The sequence below is a fragment of the Musa acuminata genome, chromosome BXJ2-2 (assembly GCF_036884655.1).
Source record: "Musa acuminata AAA Group cultivar baxijiao chromosome BXJ2-2, Cavendish_Baxijiao_AAA, whole genome shotgun sequence".
Classification (NCBI taxonomy): domain Eukaryota; kingdom Viridiplantae; phylum Streptophyta; class Magnoliopsida; order Zingiberales; family Musaceae; genus Musa; species Musa acuminata.
In genome coordinates, this window is record NC_088339.1 from 33235917 (window position 1) to 33255362 (window position 19446).

Here is a 19446-nt window from a genome sequence, read left to right on the forward strand (position 1 = left end):
GATACTGGAGTTACCTGTCCACCTATCTAGGGAATTTCATTCTATTCACTTATTTTAAAGAAAATAAGGTTTTCAGATGCATAAAACTTGTCCTGAACTAGATTGGGTGTTTGCATATGAAGAAGGGAGAGAGAGAGAGAGATGGGACTAGTAAACTAAGAACATATGCTCATCCAAATCATCAATCCATTGGCACAAACTAGTGATTGTTTCGTGTATAGATAGATAAAAAGCAATGGTAGTCCAAATTTTTTAGCATAATTTTTGCTGTTTAATTTCTTTTAACAAGCCTCTTTATGTTCAGTTCAAAGAGAATATAGCCTTTCATGTCTTCTCTACTTAAGTTCATTATAAGTGATTACTGATGTATTTTTCATTTACGATATTAAAGCAGGACATGAGTTTAAATTCTGAGATGTTAGACATTAACTATAGACTGAATGAACAAAAATTAAAGCACTACCTTCACATGATGAATCCAGTAGTAAGTGGTAACGTAATGAAAAATGCTCCATTAGGTGTTCTTGTTTATAAGAATACATGAGTTCTTCAAATAAAGCATTTCACAAAAAGAAAGCACATTCCTGCCTGTTCATTTCAGGGCAGCATCTCCATCTTTAAAAGGTGTACATCAGCACTGTAGTGACTTGGTTCTATTTATTCGCTGCAGTACACAGCTTGAACTATAACTTGGTTGATGATATGACAAGAAGGAATGCTGACGACGTTCTCTACTTTCCTCTTTCACAGCCAGCAAAAAGAAGTCTGGCTCATGCAATCACTTTCCGCCACCACCAACTTAACCTCTGTCACAAGTTCGCATCAGTTATAACTTAAGTCGCCACCAGAAGAACCGAAGGGCAACAGGCGGGGGAGTGGGGTTGGTCGAGGTGGCTTGCTCCTCATCGCGCCACGGCTGCTGCTGGCGTCTTAGTCGTCCACCGAGTTGTGGCGGTGCTTTCACGTACTGCTACAGTAGCACGCACTCACCTCCATATAAACTAGGAATCCCACCATCTCTACTGTATAGACTGCGGTCATCTTCATTCCTATTTCCTCCTCCTCCTCCTCCTCCTCCTCCTTCCAACTCCTTTGCAGGCGAATCAGGACAAACCCTAACACCATTCCTCTGTTCCTTCTCTTGTTATCTGATACCACCACCTCAACCGCAGGCCAATCTGCAGAAGATGAGAACAGGGAGTTGCAGCGTGCAACAAGGCTTGTCGCCGGAGGCTGCAAGCGTGGTGAGGCAAGCCGTATTCCTAGCCCGGCGGCGAGGCCATACGCAGGTGACACCCCTCCATGTGGCCAATACCATGCTGTCTTCCCCCACAGGTCTCCTCCGTGCCGCCTGTCTCCGCTCTCACTCTCACCCCCTCCGCTGCAAGGCCCTGGAACTGTGCTTCAACGTCGCCCTCAACCGCCTCCCGGCGTCGGCGCCCTACCACGCCCGCCACCATCTCCCCTCCCTCTCCAACGCCCTCGTGGCGGCCTTCAAGAGGGCACAGGCCAACCACCGGCGCGGATGCGTCGAGGCCCAGCAGCCGGCGTTGCTCGCCGTCAAGATTGAGCTGGAGCAGCTCGTCGTCTCCATCCTCGATGACCCGAGCGTGAGCAGGGTCATGAGGGAGGCTGGCTTCTGCAGCACTCAAGTCAAGAGCAATGTGGAGCAGTCAATCTGCACGGAGACCTGTGTCGCCACACCTCCCCAAGCAAGCACAACCAAGCCTGCAGCACCCGCGGTGAAGGACGACGACATAGCGAGCGTCGTGGAAGCATTAGTTAGCATGGGCAGGAGGAGTCTTGTGGTGGTGGGAGAGTGCTCGGATACCATTGATTCTGTCGTGAGAGGGGTGATAGATAGGGTTGATAGGGGAGAGGTGCCTGACGCTCTAAGGAATTCAGAGTTCATCACGCTCCCACTCTTCTCTTTTAGGCACATGTCAAGGGAGGAGGTGGATCAGAAGGTTGCGGAGCTGAGATGCCTCTTGAGGAGATGTTGTGTGGGAAGAGCGGTTGTCTTGTACCTGGGGAACCTCACATGGATCTCTCAGTATAGGGTTAGCTCCGGGGAGAAGGGAAGAAGTCCTTTTTGCCCAGTGGAGCACGTCGTGATGGAGATCAGCAGCTTGGTCTGTGAGGGAGTTGAGGTAGAGAGCAGTAGCAGGAGATTATGGCTCATGGGAACTGCAACATATCAGACCTACATGAGATGTAAGATCGGACAGCCTTCACTGGAGACTCTTTGGGGTCTTCAGCCTCTCACCATTCCATCTGACAGCTTGGGATTAAGCCTCAAATGTGAGAGGTAAACATGCTTTCATCTGCATCATTTGGTCATACCTAACTTCATAATCCTTGAATTTATGACACAATGTTTTGTACGTAGGGAAATTGCACACATCTAAACCTCCATTTTCTGACTCTATTTCTCCATTATGCAGTAGCCATCGTGCAGTAGCTCCAACTCTACCTTCATGGCTCCAACAGTACAAGGAAGAGAACAGGAGAAGTAGCGATGATCAGGTAAAATTACTAACCCTCAGTGATGTATAAAACCTATGGATTGGGTTGATACAATGATGGTATAACCTTATCCTTGTACTCTCTTGTAGAGCTGCTGTATACTGGAAGATCCCTGCAGGGGGTGGAACTCCGTGTGTAGCTCAGCTCTCAAAAGCCAGCACAGACCATCTGATCTAACCTTTAATTTCTCTTCGGCTTCTCCGTGTGATTCTTCTTCTTCTTCCATCTCTTCCTATGATCAACGCCCTCCGAGCTTGCATCAGAACCAGCAGCATTGGCTACTACAGCTTGAGGTCACAGACCCATGCAAAGGTTACCAGCTGCGGTCGTCGGAATCCACCGAGCAAGGCTTTGAACATGACTCAAGAAGCAGCATACCCTATGTTAACCTCGACTCTAACCCTAACTCTTCTGCTTCAAGCAGCACCATGGAAATGGAGTATATTCCCAAGTTCAAGGAGCTCAATGCCGAGAATCTAAAGATCCTTTGCAGTGCGTTGGAGAAGAAGGTCCCATGGCAGCAGGAGATCATCCCTGAGATCGCTAGCTCCATCCTGCAATGCAGAGCAGGAATGACGAAGAGGAAAGAGAAGTCGAGGTCTAATTACGAGAACAAGGAAGAGACATGGCTGTTCTTCCGAGGCGATGATAGTGAAGCCAAGAAGAGGGTAGCTAAGGAGCTTGCAAGCCTCATTTTCTGCTCTAAGACTAACTTCGTTTCGATTGGTCTCAGCAGCATTTCATCACCTCGTTCAAACTCCAAAAAAAGGTTGAGAGAGGGTGCAAGCCATGGCCATCTTGAGAGACTGTACGAAGCAATCAACGAGAACCCGCACCGTGTTATCTTCATCGAAGACACTGAGCAAGCGGATTACCGCACTCAAGCTGGTATGAAGACCGCGATAGAAAGAGGAAGAGTTTGTGGTTACGGCGGTGAGGAAGTCGGTGTAAGTGATGCAATCATCATCCTCAGTTGCAAAAGCTTCAATCCTCCAGCGAAGTACAAGGCCTCAAAGAGTGATGATGAGAAGGAAGCGAAACTGCATCTTCCTTTGGATTTGAATCATTGTGCTTCTGATGATGATGGTGGCGTGGATGATGTTGGGCTTCCAGAGATGGTGGATCGGACATTCTGCTTTGAGTTGCCGGAGGACCTGTAATGCAGCGTATGCTGTATCCTCCAAAGCTTCCGGAGGATCTCGTTAGTTTAGGCGAAGTTTGAAGAAAACACTTGTAGATTGAACTGGTTTATGGGTTGGGATATGGAGTTATTGCATGTTATAGCTTTTAATTTTCCTTAAAACACGATGAAATTGCTGTACCTCTTTTCATCTCTCAAATCTATTCATGAATCAGCCAAGGGAACTTTTTCCGGTCTTCCTTTCATTTGCTGCACTGAGAAACAAATTAATGTTGTTGTGCGGCACGATCGACGACGGAAGATGAACAAATTCTCTCCTTCCCCTGTGTTAGATTTGCTGGAACAGAGAACCACTTTATCAGATCAACTCACTGGAATATTTGATCACACTCTCAGGAACTCATTGGGCAACATCGATCAAAGTTGTTTCCATAGTGGGCACATCATGACGGGTACATCATTTCAGCAATGGAGGAACACACTAACGATGTGCTTGTGCTTCCTTCCTGCTGCATCTTCTTCCAAACCCGTTTTCATCATGAAGAGGACACGGAAAATTTTCTTCTGCATGATATAATAGCACATTCGGCCTGTCTCCATTACCCGAGTTTCCTCCCTTTCCGCAGGAGAACAAGCACTCCCCACAGGTTTAGGATAATGGCAACCTCCACTTTTCCGTGTCTTTGTCTTTGCACATAGTGCGTGCAGTCACTTTTATTTGGATTGATCACTAATTGGCACTAACGCTAAAGAGTATTGTCACTACTTTCCTTGTAGGATCCATCCATTACTTTGATCCTGATATCATGGGAGTTGCTATCTATCACCTATGACAACATCGGAATGCACAGAGAGAATCGATTTAGTCAAGAGGTGTATGGTGTAGCAGACAAAAAAAACTAGTCGATTGATTGGAGCATGATCGTGGTTTAATATACGTATCATAATCACGATAAGGCTTGTCAACTTAGGAGAGGTAGAACTGCACTGAGGTGATGAAGAAAGGACAGAGTGCAGGAGGAGGAGGCATGACTTGAGAATTATGCAAAGGGAGAGGTTGATCACTTTGGCAGCAAAAGCATGGAAACTCACTTGAGAATTATCAAAAGGGCACTGCTTTTTATGCGGGGTGATGAAACTTGGAAAGGAATCCCTTTTTCTCTGCTTTAGATTTCACAAACCAGCTTTGTAGACTATCAAAAGTAGTGGGGTCAAAATATTAATGCAAGATAAAGCTAAGCATCCCAGTCTTTTAGACCTTAAAGTTTGTTAGCTCAGAATCCTAAAAAGCTCTCTCTCTCTCTCTCTCTCTACCCCACACAAAACCCAGTTGCAAGGAGAGAACCTCTCGTGTGTGCCTCTCAAGAAAGATTAGCATCTAACGAATGCAGTCTTATCGAAGCATCTCATGTTAAAAGTCAAGTAAACCTAGCCATATCTGCATAAGCTACCTAATTCCTTTTTTTTTGTGTGAACATAAACGATATATTTTGAGGAGGAGAAGAAGAAGAAGCAAAAGGTTGTAATAGGATTCCAATAAAGAAATTATTTTTAGTGGATTATTGATTCGATGTTATGAAGTTGAATTATTTATCTTTACGATTCAAACCGACTTCTTCAACATAAATTCATGCTACTTGACTTTAGCGTTAAGACAGATCTCATCATACACTTTCAACATCATCTGATAAAACTAGCATCGAAGGGTGTCTAATGAGATCGTTTCTGTCGCTCAAAGTCAATAAGAGATCTAGTTTGAGAACTAAAAGTAAGATTTCAAATCTTGAATAATAATACTTGAGTGACTCTTGAGATGAAGAATATGTACGGAATAAAGAATATTTCAAAAAATATTCTTACCTCTAGCTTATGGTATTACGGCAAGTCTGATTGACTTAACTTGATTGACCTAAAATATTGACAATCCCATAAAACTATGCAAAGTTTGTTGTCTCATCATAAATAATATTCTTCTCTAAAGAAGAAGGTCGTAGTAGCAAGTAAAAGAAAAAGGCTGTAACATATGAGTCTAAGGAAGTCAAAGTCATCAGCTCAAGTTAATTATTCTGTGGCATATCACCACCACAGTAGTGCAGCCATCTCCAATTGTGTCTGCCATCTTGTCATAATGGATAACATACATTACTGGATTATAGTATAGTAGCAAAAGCATGAAATGAGTTACCAATGCACAAGAAGCTACTTTCTTAGTTAGAAAGCCGAAAGCAGCACCTGTTAATTCCTACAGAATTGTTACCTAAATTTAGAACCTCTTGATTATTATTTACTCTAGGTTAATTAGTTCCTAATCCATCCTTAGGCCGGTCAACCGAAGAATCTTAACGTTTAGGCAATCGGATGATTGATCCACTAACTTAGTAATCTTAAATTATATAGTCCAAAATAATTAAGCCTAAATCATTGAGTTTTTAGTCCCGACCTAAACTCGACCTAGAATTTAGCGTAACTTTGGCTTATTCACTAAATTTTTCGTTACTCGGATCCTCGTCATATCCAGTAATAATAGATTCATCGTAATATTATTTGTATACGATCCAATAATTAACTCGTTAATTTGATGAGCCTAACTCAAAATAATTAACTAGACTCGTACGACATAAGATTATATCGACCGTGATGAATCTAAATCGAATTCTAAAACGTGATTATGTTCAGTTCATTATCATGATTTGTTTTACAAATACCAAATACAAGAGAGTAGATTAAGTTTATTTGTGCGTTCTGCCATGATTCCTTTGACCGTTTCAAGCTCTTTGATACCATAGCTAGCAAGCATTTCCAGGACTACTAGCATACACCTAACTACATGTTATTGGTGTCAAGTCTGCAAACAATAAGTGCACAGAAGCATATGCAGATCCCATCATCCTCCAACACAAACACTCTCCTCTCCTGATGTTAAGCTTTCGCAAGACATGTTCTCTTTCCAAGTCACAGCCTTGTGGAAGTCCACTGCATTCATATTCCTTGGATCGAGTAAATTAATTGCATCGGACCAACTTGTAATGGTGGTGGTGTTACCAGCAATGGACCAAATTGGCTGAACACTGAAATAAAAGTTAAAGATGGGTATGAATAATATTATGAATGAGATGAGAAAGAAAGTCACGAGGACTAACATCCTCGAACTTTGCAAAGGCTAATTAGGTGTTCATCCTCGTTGGGTTGATTCCTTCTCTAATACTTTTCTCTCCCACCATGAATGATGAGCCACCACAAAAAAGGACATGATTCTTTATATCCCATATCATATCATCTCTCTCTCTCTCTCTCTCTCTCACTCAGCATATCAGTTTTTATAATAAATTTTAATATTAATCTTTTTTCTATCCTTTTACATGATCATTTGATATATTAGAGATATCGAGAGAAAAAACTTTAATCTCTCGACCATATTTAGATGCTCATTTTTAGTCCATAGAAATCATATTTATTTATACGATAAGTTATTAGAAGAATTCCTCCTCTTCTAAGGAATCCCATGACATTGACTTTCTTACCTAATTAAATATGACCACATAATCTAACAATTTAATTATGAACAGCATTTGTTTGATTGAATTTAAAATTAATAAAAATATGAGACACATTAACATAACGTAAATATAACCATAATCAAAATAATCAACAAATATATATGACATGATATACACATGTAAATTATATAAACCCTTAATATACTAGAGAAATTTATAAAGTTAATATTGATAAAAAAATAAAATAAAATTTTATATATAGGGTGATTGTCTTAGAAAATACTCTCTTTTTTGGGTATTTCTCGGATGATACTCTCATTTTTTTTATATTCCTCCAAACACTGTCATGTTTTTTTCTACCCATTCCAAAATCTATCATTTTTGTTTTTTCGCTCATTCCAAAAGCTATCATGTTTTTCAGTGTTTTACGAGATTTTATCCACAAAAATATTATAATTTTAATTGAAAAATATTATATAGTAAAAAAAAATACTATAAGATTAGTTCAAAAACACTATATAGTTATGGAGGAAGTGTATATTGATATCATTTTGTTTCATATTATTCGTATTAAGTCTTGACGGGTTAAAAAAAAAAAAATACTATTTTTGTTTCAAAACATTAAGTCTTTATAGGTTATAGGTTAAATTACCGAAATGAAGTCTCTGTAGTGTTTTTATGTTACCATTATAGTGTTTTCCGATTACAAATAAAAACACCATAAAGACTTCAAAAAAACATTATAATTATTTATTTTAATCACTTTTTTTAGAATTTATGGTGCAAATAATGTATAGTACAATTATGTACGAATGAACGAAAGAATGATGAAATTTAAGGTTTTACGATATCTTTATGTTGTTTTTATATTGTAACACATTTTAATGACTTAAAAAAAACACTATAATGATATATTTTGATCACTTTTTTGAAATCAATGACAAATGATATTATGGTGTAATTATGCATATGGTATGTATTGTAAACACTGGCTCATAAAATAAAGTAGGTTGAATTTTTAATCAAAAATATGATATTTATATTTATATATATATATTTAATTATTTTTACGGTCATTTTGTGATGTCGTTGAAAATATATCATTAAAAATTAGATCAATAATATCTAATCCAGTAAAACAGTTTAAATTTAACCCACAATTTGTCAAGACTTAATGTGAATGTTTTGAGATAAAATAATATCGATATATAATGTTTTTGAACTAACCATAGAGTATTTTTATGGATAAAAACTCATAAATCACCGTAAATAGTTTTACTGATCCACCAATCCATAGAGTGAATTGATTCTTGACGGCAAAACACATGACAGCTTTTAGAGGAGCATTATTTTACTAGTTAGGCTGGTGGGAGGCTCCTCACTAAGAGGAAGGGCAGCAGCAGAATGATCCATGATCCAGGGAGATTGGTTTGGGAGCTGAGAGAGGATGGTGATGAACACAAGACAAACAGATGGTAGTGGGCATAGGCCGAGACCTTGCTTTGTGGAAGAGAAGAAAGGTAAAGGTCTGATGAGACAGGTTTTGGGGACGAAACTTGTCTGACTCTTAGAAAGAGAGCTTGTTCAGATGGTGGAAACCTGCTGCTGCTGCTGTTGCTGCACTGGGTGGGTTTCATCAACTCGATGAATACTAGTATACCACAACAAACTGAGGAAGAAATATAAACCTCTCCATAAAGCAAGGTGTATGTGTTGATGTAGACAACACATACAACAAATATGTATGTGTAGATGTAGACAACACATACAACACATATGTATGTGTTGATGTAGACAACCACAACAAACTGAGGAAGAAATATAAACCTCTCCATACTCAAATGAATCTAACCATTAAGCCTTCAACTTCACCTCTCATACTCAAATGAATGTAACTAAACCTCTCCATTCCATACTCAAATGAATGGAAAGAGGATTATTTCTTGATTTGCGCATGTCATCTAACAAGTCATGCTAATCTTCTCTCTAATTCACTGGATGTCTCAGAAGAGACTTTTTAAATTATAGAAAAAGGAAAACAACAGCCAGCAGCCACATATGCTACCCAATATCTTCTTCTATCTTTCCTTACACAGCTCCATTTCCGTTCAACTCTCAACGCTTTGGTTCCCCCACTGTGTTTCCCTGGAAGAACCCATCTAACAATTGTTCAACATCTTCTGGAGTGTATCTGATGTACTTCTGAGGCTTGCTGCTATTCTCAACTAGTAACCTGAATGTATATGGCGCCGGTCTCAGAACAATAACAAAGCGAAGCGTAAGATCAAAAGTGTGTGCGGTTTTAAGAAACTAACATGAATGGTATTTAACGAGCAACAAACTGATGGTTGGTTACTAAGACATTCCAACTCAAACCTCTAACTCAGTGGTAACTTTATCTATCGCCATTGACGAATTAAAAGTAGTGATCTAAAATATGAAGCCTGATACGGGTTGGATATAATCCTCTACGTGGATGATGCCATATAGACCATTAGTGTGATGAGTCATTAACTGTGTGATACTTATTAAGCCTAACCTGGTTGGACCTCACATCAAGGTGTTAGGGGCGCAATTTTAGGTCAGTAAGGCGGATTCATAAGTCGGTCACGCCAGTAGTAATCCCACATGAACTTAAATACATGTAGACAGTGAACTGAGTGAAGTTTGGCAAGTCATCAGCTCAGCCCCTATTCCATCACATATCTGATCCATTCAAGTGGTGAAGATGAATGGTTCAGGTTTTCCACCATTGCCGCCTATCATCCTCTCCTCTGTACAAACTAGTTACGACTCCCAATTAAAGGTCAACCTTCTATTTTGCTCATTCTTCCTTATTTAACTATAGCTCCAGTATAGGAGAGGCAAAGTTGGAGAAAACCTCCAACACCCTAAGGTGGTGCCTAAGTGATCCGATCTGACTACGGCCAACTACAAGAGATGAGTAGACCTCAGTAAAATCTAATGAGCCCGCAGTGCAACAGCATAGATGGAAGGAACAGGTTTTAAGTTGCTTGAAGTTCAAGAAGCAAAGGGACATGGAAATAGGTGGTGTGTAGTAGCAACAGAGGCGTAGGCAGTAGGAGATGGCTAAGTGATTAAAGAACCATTTCCAAACAAACATTTTAGAAACCGATCAGACCAGTTTGTACCATCTAGTATTTACCGGTCTGACCAAGAGATCGGACCAATTACCCGTTGTCTGCTTCAAAATCAATTTACTTTCTTTTTCCAAAAAAAAAAGCTGTTTTTTTTAAATTATTTTTCTACTTTTCCCCCCGGGCACTCTCAAGAAATCTGTAAGACTAGCCTTTTTTTGTCCTGAAAATAAAAATGATCAAACTATTGTTCTGCTAATGATAGGCTTATGGAGCAGCATCTAATTTAACATTAATCTGAAATAACAAATCTGAACAGACATTTAATTTCACTTTAATAATTAGCAGGTACAACCATAGATTTAGAATCTGAATGTATGAAAAAGATCCTAAGATTCTTTAAGGAAACAGCTAAAGATTCAGAATATGTTTGATGAAAGTGCAAAATTAAGGATTTAGAGGAACATACCCAAAACGTTTTATGAAAGATCTGTATGCTGGCAATAGGACTTCAGCAATTGCAAGCCTCAGATACTCACGAAGCTCAGGGTCAGGTACAACCCATTGTGATTGCCTCTGATGAAGCTCCTCAAACTGCATGTTGAAGGACTTGAACCTGATGAAGGAAAAGGGGAGCTGAGTTTCCAATGCATTTGTAAATTGGTGCTAAAAAGCAATCTGTAAGTGATCCGGACCGCTCTTTTACTGATGCTCTTGACACTCCACTGCTGTTACCTCCTTCAGCTCCCAAAGAAGAACTACTACCAAGTGAACTCAAACCTTGACCAGAAAGGGTTTGCAGAATCTAGAGAATATATGGAACAGTAATCAGTTAGGTTCCCAAAGACAAGTCTGATTGAGTGCACTTTGAAGTTGGACCTACAACTGACATACAACATTTCTCCTTGTAGTTTCATTTGTCATTTTTTTCCCTTTTGCTCTCTTCTCTACCTATCTTTGCATTTCTTAAATTCTTTTCTTTTTAGTGATGGAGCCTTTGGCTCTGTATCAATTTACTTAAATATCAGGCATCCTTAATAAGCCAAAGTTGCTGTTTTGATTTGTTATCTGAGCAGTAGGTTGGTCTTATAAGTTATAATTACTGCTTTTCTCCAATGTTTAACTTTTCAACTGTATCTAGAGGTGCCACTAGTAAAATCTGCTTTAATTATTTGTTAATAATATCCTTTTAATGGCAGATGCCATTCTGTTTGATGCATTTTATTGAGTCTGTCTGATTTATTTATTGGTACTCAATAAAATGTGCTACAAGTTGGGGAGGCTCTGCATACTATCCTCATTGCTACAGCAAGTTAGTTATTCAAGGGCCAGTATTCAGATATAGGTACCAATGCATGCAATTTGTGTGATACCATGAGTCATGAAGACATGAACAGAGTGCAGCCACTAAACTAAGTTTCGATCCTGCAGCAGCTGGTCTAGGAATCGGCTATAAAGGGAACTCAAAAGATAATCCTCAAATGATGAAACATTATGATAATTGACTATCATGTAATTCATCTTGACAGCAATAGCCTGAGTACAGTATATAAATAATACCAATTGAGTAGAACCAGTCCTTTAACAGACAAACCTTTGCCCAAGCAACTCTTTTGTATTGGTTTGCATTTTGCTGCACGATCCTTCGGTGTATTTGAACCCAGTCATCACCCAGTAAATCCTTTGCTTCTGACCTTACAACAACACAAAAACATTATTCTATCTACTCTTTCATATTTTGTAAATGTTTGAAGTTTGAATTTTTTATCTCCATACCTGCTAAGAGATCTCACCATATAATGTATGTTATTCATAAGAAATAGATAAGTTAGTGCAGGATCCTTGTACTGCTTAGATTTTCCATCTAGATTATTCTGAAGAGATTGCATAATCCGCATTGTCATGATTGCAAGTTGAGAATCTGTTTTATTCCCAATTTCCACCTCTTGCAAAATACGCTCTATTGTTAATCGGTAGCTGCATATATCAAATGCATATGTGCATCAGAAATTTTCTTCACATGCAAACTAAAACTCAGATATTACCATCAGATTACAAAAAGTTTCATGACAAAGTATGCACAGTCCAAAAATTCAAGCAAAAGTTCAGCCCCAGGTAACAAATATGTCCATCAGAAATAACTTCCAATAGATGAACAGAATCACGAAAGAACTTGGAGAGATACTATATACAAATTAGAACCAAAACGAAAAAGCTGGCACAAGATAGAAGAGATAAATACTTTCATGGTAGTCTTAGAATCAATAAGAATAAAAGCTAATGTGACGATAAAACAAATCTGGTATATGTGATCTGTAACTCGTCGATCTTCTTAGCAAATCTTGTACTTGATAGCCATAGAAACAAAGAAAGAATATCTTAAGAGAGCAAAAACCTTCTGAATCTATGCATCAATACAAAAGCTTCTTAATGTAATTTAATCAATAATAAGCTCAATCAGTGGTAATACACCAAAATACAGGTTTCCCAATCACACGATGAATAAAAAAAGAAACAATATAACCATCAGATCACCCTAGATGCAAATTTTTTTGTGTCTGACTTTGATCATGCACTCACAAGGCCAAACTGGAATTTCAGAAGAAAGTATTTTAAATAGACAACAAAAGCTATAGAAATAGTTGATGAGGACAGAATAGCCAAAAATGATCAGCACAAGGAAATAACAAATGCTAAAGAACTTCTATCCACCGCAAAGCATATTAGAGAATTGCTTGAATGAATGCCAAATCAATTTGATATATTAAGGTAGAATAAAGGAAGAATAAGCACTAACTCAAATAAAAATTTCATGTAGTTGATAACATAGCTGCTCAGAGGGTGGACAGTTCCATCGGCGACCATTGTTTTTGTGGAATCCTTTTCTATTATCTCCTCAAAATTAAGAAATGTCCCTTTCACAGCATGAGCTAAGTGCTTTGCTAAAGTCAATGTGGATTGTTGAATCTCAGAACAAGCCTTGCCTTCGAAAATTCTCACAATCTGATGAAATGCTAGAAAGTGAACATTAACGTAATTTCATAGTCATAGGTAGGAAAATCAACAAATATATCATGTGAATGATTTTAAAAAAAAAAAAACATGCTAATGTGCATAGAAACAGACAATGAGTGGGTGAATATCTAATGAGGTACCTAGGCGGCTGATGCCAGGCTATAAACCAAGGATGAACTTTTATAGATATCTTTCATTCTACATAGATCAGGCATAGTCTAAGCTCTACATAATAAGAATGAGAATACAATTTAAGAACCAGGTTTGACAATTAATTAGGCAACTTTCTGGTCAAACATTCACATTCTTTAATGCAAAAAACAAGTCCAAAATCTTGACTTGGATGTACGCTCCAGATAAATATGAGTAATAAAATATTTGCTTCACCATGTCAACTATATGATTCAAATAGGTAATATCTAAACAAACGACAATATTTTAACATCTTCTTTAGCTCTAAGGTCTCAGTAAATGCTTATAGGACTTTGTAAATAGCTGTTTCAATTGTATACCTCTGGTTGAAGTTCATGCAACACTTCATACATGTCTAGAAGCGGAAATATCTTTTCTGGTGACCGTTTACTTTTGGCAACAGAATCTCCAAAACTTAATAGCATTGATACACCGTTTACTGTTACTTCAGCAAAACACAGATCCTTATTAAAAGTAACACCATAAAAAATCTGGTCACAAATCTTTCGCTCTTCAGCAAACAGAAGGTTTACCTGTTCAACACAAATTCAAACAGATTGGAAAAGAATAAGTCACATGTGCCTAGCAAATTTATTCATATCCTTACCGCGATCTGCATAAGGTGAACCCAGTCCTGAATCTTGGTTTCTAAAGTATCCCACTCCATCTTCTGCACATCATCTTTGGTGAGCGCATCAACTCCAAGTTTTTGAAGGCTTGATTCTAGTGCTGAAGCACGAACATCACTAAATGGAATATGACAAACTTGATATAAGTAAATCATAGTAAAATGGTTAATAAACTTCCAGACAGGAGGAAGGCTACAGCAACAGTGCAAATGTGAAAAACAGAAATACATGCTTCACTAGAACTTATCATTCTTTCAATGATTTGATTAGTGAACTTTCTAATTTCTGCAGTAAACTGAAAACCAGTTGAAAGTATAAACAGTTGGGCACATAACCTTGTTTTGAAGAACTCCAGTGACCGTACCTGTAAATTCTTGAGCACTGTTGTTGGTATCCAGCTTGGACCAGCTGTTCAGCTAAATTATGAAGCAAAGGTAGGATCCTAGGAGGCATGAGAGTTGGTGTCTTGTACACAGGAATTTCCAAGCTCCTGCCTTGATGCTCAGAATGATTGTTTGCGGGCACATGGTTACCACTATCGGATTGGCTTCCAGTTGTTTGGGATAGTGATCGCAAGGAGTTGGGAGGAAAATTGGCAATAAATTCAAGATCAATTGGTTTGCTGCAACAAAACAAATAAACTCAACTTAGGACACAATGGCAACTGCAATTTTCTGGACATGGATGCAAAACTTGAATTATATGTTCATTGTAATTCAGATCATATATTTATTTAGATAATTGTTACTGTTCGTTGAAACTTGAAAGCATCTGCAACATTGTGAGAAAAGAGACAGCGAGAAGAATAATCTGCAAAAAGATACCTGTAAGTAGCTAATAGTTGCCTAAATTCATCCCTCAGCTTTGCAACTGCCTTAGATAGCAGATTATTTGCATGGTTTAACAAACCATATTCACTCGTGGAGATTTTGTTTGTGCTAAAAAACCTGATGTTGCATTTCAACAGATCAACTGCATCAAGAAAACTTTCTAGATCCTCATCTGGTCCCTTCAGTATCGCAACCTCAGTCTTCACAAGCAAGATTACTAAATCAGAAACATGGACAGATTTAAATGTGCCAAGAAACAGAGCAGTCAGTTATCTTTTCCAGAATGATATTAGTTACTAGATTTAAGCACTGGCAAGCAGGGGAATTGGTTTCTCACCAAGTGAACAATCAACTATTCAATCAAGGTTCTAGAAATCATCAAATATAAAAATACCAATTACAGATAAAAGCATGCATTATTATAAAGTAAGTGCTCTATTTAACATTGAATACTCTTTCTCACTCTCATAATTTCCTCATTTTAATCTGAGTTTCCAAAATTACGTCTTGGAAGCAACCGTAAATTCATGGGCTATGGCATTCCACATGAGAACACTTGAATTGGAAATCCCAACCAATTAAAAGCACACTAAGTCACCAAGAGCTCTAACTATCAACTATTCAGTCAAGCTTCTAGGTGTTATCACATATAAAAATACCAATTACACATAAAATCATGCATGGTTATAGAGTAAGTGTTCTATCTAACATTGAACACACTCTCTCTCTCTCTCTCATAATTTCCTCAGTTTAATTTGAGTTTCCAAAATTACATCTTGGAAGCAACCGTAAATTCATGAACTATGGCATTACACACTAGAACACATGAATTGGAAATCCCAACCCATTATAAGCATACTTTAAGTCAAATCAAACAAAAGGGCGAAGAAGAAACGAACTCCATGTCACAAGTCAGAGAGAAGAGAGAAGCACAAACATGATAAACATGTGGATGAGCTGTCGAACCTGCCGCAGGATATCAAAATGCGTCAATACGACCGCCGTCGCCTTCAATGTGTTCTCGATGTTCTGATGAGCCGTCCTGATGGCACGCGTCCTCACCTGCAACCAACCGATCAAAGATCCGATGCATAATCCAGAGCATTTCAAGTTCGAAGGGGTAGGAAGATGAACCTGAGTGGGGCGCATGGCGGATTCGAGGGCGGAGAGGCGGTGGTCGAAGGAGCCGAGCATGGCGACCATGCTCTCCGTATTGGATCGACTCCGCTGCAGCGATTCCCGCAGCACGCTCGCCCTCTGCGTCAGGATCTCGATCGCCTGCGGAGCCCCCATCGACGGCGATCTCCTCGTGTCTCCTCGCCCGCTCGGCGATGGATGAAGGAGGGAAGGAGTCGCGTCCTCGTTGTCCTTGAATTCTCGCAATTTACGTTTACGCCCCTGCAAGGCTTTTTATTTTGCTTTTCTAATCATTTTTATATCCTTTATTTGATTTGATTGTTAATATGATAAATAATATTATCTTCAATTTGACATTAATATCCATCAGATTGAGTGACTTTTTTTTATCAGACAGTCTTCAATATTATCTTGAAATGCTCCTTAAAATGAAAATAAAAAAGAGGAAAAAGATACTCAATGAAATTAGCAAAAGAATTTTAGATAATTTAATTTTATATTTCTAACACAAATTAGTTACTTATAATAAGATTAATAATCTTTTTTTTTTTTTTACATATGTCAATATACACAAGTATTTGAGGCATATATATATATATATATATATATATGTATATAATATATTTATACTGTGAAAGGATATATGTGTAAAAGAACCCTTTCCAGACTTAGATTGACACGCGGCTGGATATTGGCCGTTTGATTTGTCATCTTGGACTTTTAAGACGAGGTGCAGAGAAGCATGTGAAAAGTCAACATTAGCTCGAGATCGCGATTGATATATGTGTGAGGTCAAATCCTATTACTTAAGAATTCATGTTGCAGATTTGGACTGATCTGAATCAGATTCCTCTCAAGACTCGAATAAAAAGTACATGCCGTGAACTGGCATTCTTTGATCATGTTTCTTCCACTTCCTCCATGTCCAGCTAACCCCACAGCTGACCTTTCTCCCTCGGTTTCTTTCCACACAGATCAAGAAGAGGCTGCAGGTTTTGCTTGACCTTCTGCTTCGGCTATGAGATCTGAGCAAAACTTGAATTCCAATGGAAGACAATTCTCATGATAGATGGTGTGGGGATAAATTGGATCCTTCCACACGGTTACAGAAAAAACTTCAACCGATGACCTGAAACATCATGGTGTGGTTATATTTAGATCGATCGCAACATGCTGCTGACAAGAAGTTGGCGATGACAATGGCTATTCGATCGTCAGCCCATCTAGAATTGCTTTGAATTTACCAAAACTGTCTTCGTCTGGACTCCGAAGGCAGTGAGGTAGAATGGAACAGCATCAGAGGGAGAGAAGCAAGGCGTGATGAACGCCGGCGTGGCGATGATCCGCCGTCACTGGGGCTGACCGCTACCCCTTGTGGACTCCGAATGAATCGCTGATGAACCTAAATTTCTCTGCTATCACACATATCATGAGACTACTGTACACCGATGGTGACTATATTGAGATCCGGCATTGAAGTTCCACTAGCAGCGGTCAAAATGCTCGGGCCTAACGCAGAGGTTTAAACCTTAGGTGACCACGGAATGGCCCTCGTCTTGCACTCATCAAATCTTATAGAGAACGGCAAAGGCGGAGAAGGAAGAAAGCAGCGTTTGCATGGGTGGGACATATATATCACTTGAGATCGTGAAGGAACCTATCACCACCGCCGCCGGCATCACCTACCACCGCGACAGCGTCGATTGAGCTGTGGCTGTTCTTCGACGACCAGTCGACGTGACCGAGCTCTGTCTTCTTCTCCGGGCGAATATTTGCATAAAATAGAAATTGAAAGCAGTGTGTCTAAGTTGACTTTGGAAGATAAAGAGAGCAAGTATACTGTCAAACGTGGCTGCAAAACATTGACCATGTCTCATATGATCTGAACTATCACAGATGAGACATTGTGTTCTCAAGACATGCATGACAACATGATGGTTTGTAAGCAACAAGTTTCGCCAACATTTGGATCATCTAACGATTGATTTTGTCGAGTAATGTATGTTGAATTATGGAGTGGGATTTGTTTGCGTCTCATGCAGTCACTGAGCTAATACTATGTCATTTAATTTTGTTTGTGTTTTGGTAAGCAGCAAGTAAAGCTTCGAGAGCTTGAAATCAAAGAAAATGCAAGAAGATTGTAGATTAATGATCGATCATTGTCCCTCTTTATGAAATTATTTATAGGATCCTTTCCTAAGATAATATTAATTACCCAATCAACATCTTTATCAATGATAATAACATGACGTATTTGTTATATGTTTGGTGTTTAATTAAAATATTTACGTAATATTTGTTCCTCATTTAGGTTTTTATATATACAGAGAGAGAGAGACATAAATTCTAAGAATTTTTTTTTTTTTTTTATTATAGCACATCTTTTTTCTTTATTCTAACGTATCACCCTTATTTTCTAAAGAGTGAGATTACATTTACCTTCGTCCTATGGATTGTGACCTTACCGTAGTCACCTTTGTCTCTCACCTCCATCTTATCGGGTTGTATCACAAGCCACCTTCATCACCCGAGGTTTTTGTTATTGTCTTTGTCATCTTCATAACAAGGGCTCATCGTGTTGTCACTTCTGCCTCTTTGCATGGTTACCACTTTCGTCCATGAAGCCCCTTCGTATTTGTGCTAATCTTGATCTGGTGAAGCCTCCATCGAGTGGCCACAAGTGGCGCAAAAGAGGATGAGACGTAGCTCCTATCTTTTTTTGTTACTGTCCATGATGTCATAACCTCACCCTCGACTTCCCAATTACTTTTCACCCCCCTACTTCCTTCGAATGCTCATGTCTTATCTCCTTCCACATCAACAATGACTACTCCCTCTCTTCCTCGACCTTTATCTTTGAAAGAGTAACTAAAGCAACAATGAGGAGAGAGATCAAGTGAGCCCTCATTACAAAGATAATAAGGACAATGATAAATGAGTCGTGGCAAAGTCTCGCAATGACAAAGGTGACCCACTATATAACGTGGTAGGACAACCATAATAGAAAATATGTCATAGCAAATCTTTATGATGATAGAGGTAGCCCACTATATAGCGTGGTACGACAACCATCATAGAACGGAAGCTAGGGTAATCTTATCATTAAAAAATAATAGATGCTTTGCAAGAATAAAATAAAAAATATGCTATGTAAAAAAAATAAAATTTTAATTTTTAAAAAATATCATATATATGCTATGTAGGACACCCTGAATTCATTATAATATTTCCTCCCTCTCTCTCTCTCTCTCTCTCTCTCTCTCTCTATATATATATATATATATATATATATAAAGCAAGTTTGACTAATATACTAAGCGGTCTGTCTATTGACTCGGCCGCTAAAATAAGTTTTGACTCTTACTTTTCCACAGTGCCTCT

General features: G+C 38.7%; 2 protein-coding genes across 2 annotated transcripts; one reads left to right on the top strand and one right to left on the bottom strand.

The window, feature by feature from the left end:
* Positions 1-727: 727 nt before the first annotated feature.
* LOC103976533 (protein SMAX1-LIKE 3) lies at positions 728-3848 on the top strand. Its single transcript, XM_065097072.1, has 3 exons — positions 728-2308; positions 2445-2526; positions 2616-3848. Exons 1-3 carry the CDS (start codon positions 1188-1190, stop codon positions 3684-3686), a joined length of 2274 nt encoding a protein of 757 aa, XP_064953144.1. The 5' UTR covers positions 728-1187; the 3' UTR covers positions 3687-3848.
* Positions 3849-8980: 5132 nt separating this feature from the next.
* LOC135606193 (exocyst complex component EXO70A1-like) lies at positions 8981-16287 on the bottom strand. The gene is made up of 12 exons (XM_065097073.1): positions 16063-16287; positions 15895-15990; positions 14923-15128; positions 14463-14720; positions 14077-14215; positions 13790-14002; positions 13060-13265; positions 12039-12239; positions 11857-11956; positions 10958-11067; positions 10732-10878; positions 8981-9397 (listed from the first exon to the last, which is right to left on the bottom strand). Exons 1-12 carry the CDS (start codon positions 16219-16221, stop codon positions 9280-9282), a joined length of 1953 nt encoding a protein of 650 aa, XP_064953145.1. The 5' UTR covers positions 16222-16287; the 3' UTR covers positions 8981-9279.
* Positions 16288-19446: the final 3159 nt, after the last annotated feature.

What these genes read in the sequence shown, in the direction of transcription:
- LOC103976533 (XM_065097072.1), top strand. Translation starts at nt 1,188, where the DNA reads ATGAGAACAGGGAGTTGCAGCGTGCAACAAGGCTTGTCGCCGGAGGCT. An exon ending in TTAAGCCTCAAATGTGAGAG is followed by an intron (nt 2,309 to 2,444) that starts GTAAACATGCTT and finishes TCCATTATGCAG; the next exon opens with TAGCCATCGTGCAGTAGCTC. An exon ending in GGAGAAGTAGCGATGATCAG is followed by an intron (nt 2,527 to 2,615) that starts GTAAAATTACTA and finishes ACTCTCTTGTAG; the next exon opens with AGCTGCTGTATACTGGAAGA.
- LOC135606193 (XM_065097073.1), bottom strand. Translation starts at nt 16,221, where the DNA reads ATGGGGGCTCCGCAGGCGATCGAGATCCTGACGCAGAGGGCGAGCGTG. An exon ending in CCGCCATGCGCCCCACTCAG is followed by an intron (nt 15,991 to 16,062) that starts GTTCATCTTCCT and finishes GGTTGGTTGCAG; the next exon opens with GTGAGGACGCGTGCCATCAG. An exon ending in TCTTTCATAAAACGTTTTGG is followed by an intron (nt 9,398 to 10,731) that starts GTATGTTCCTCT and finishes ATATACATTCAG; the next exon opens with GTTACTAGTTGAGAATAGCA.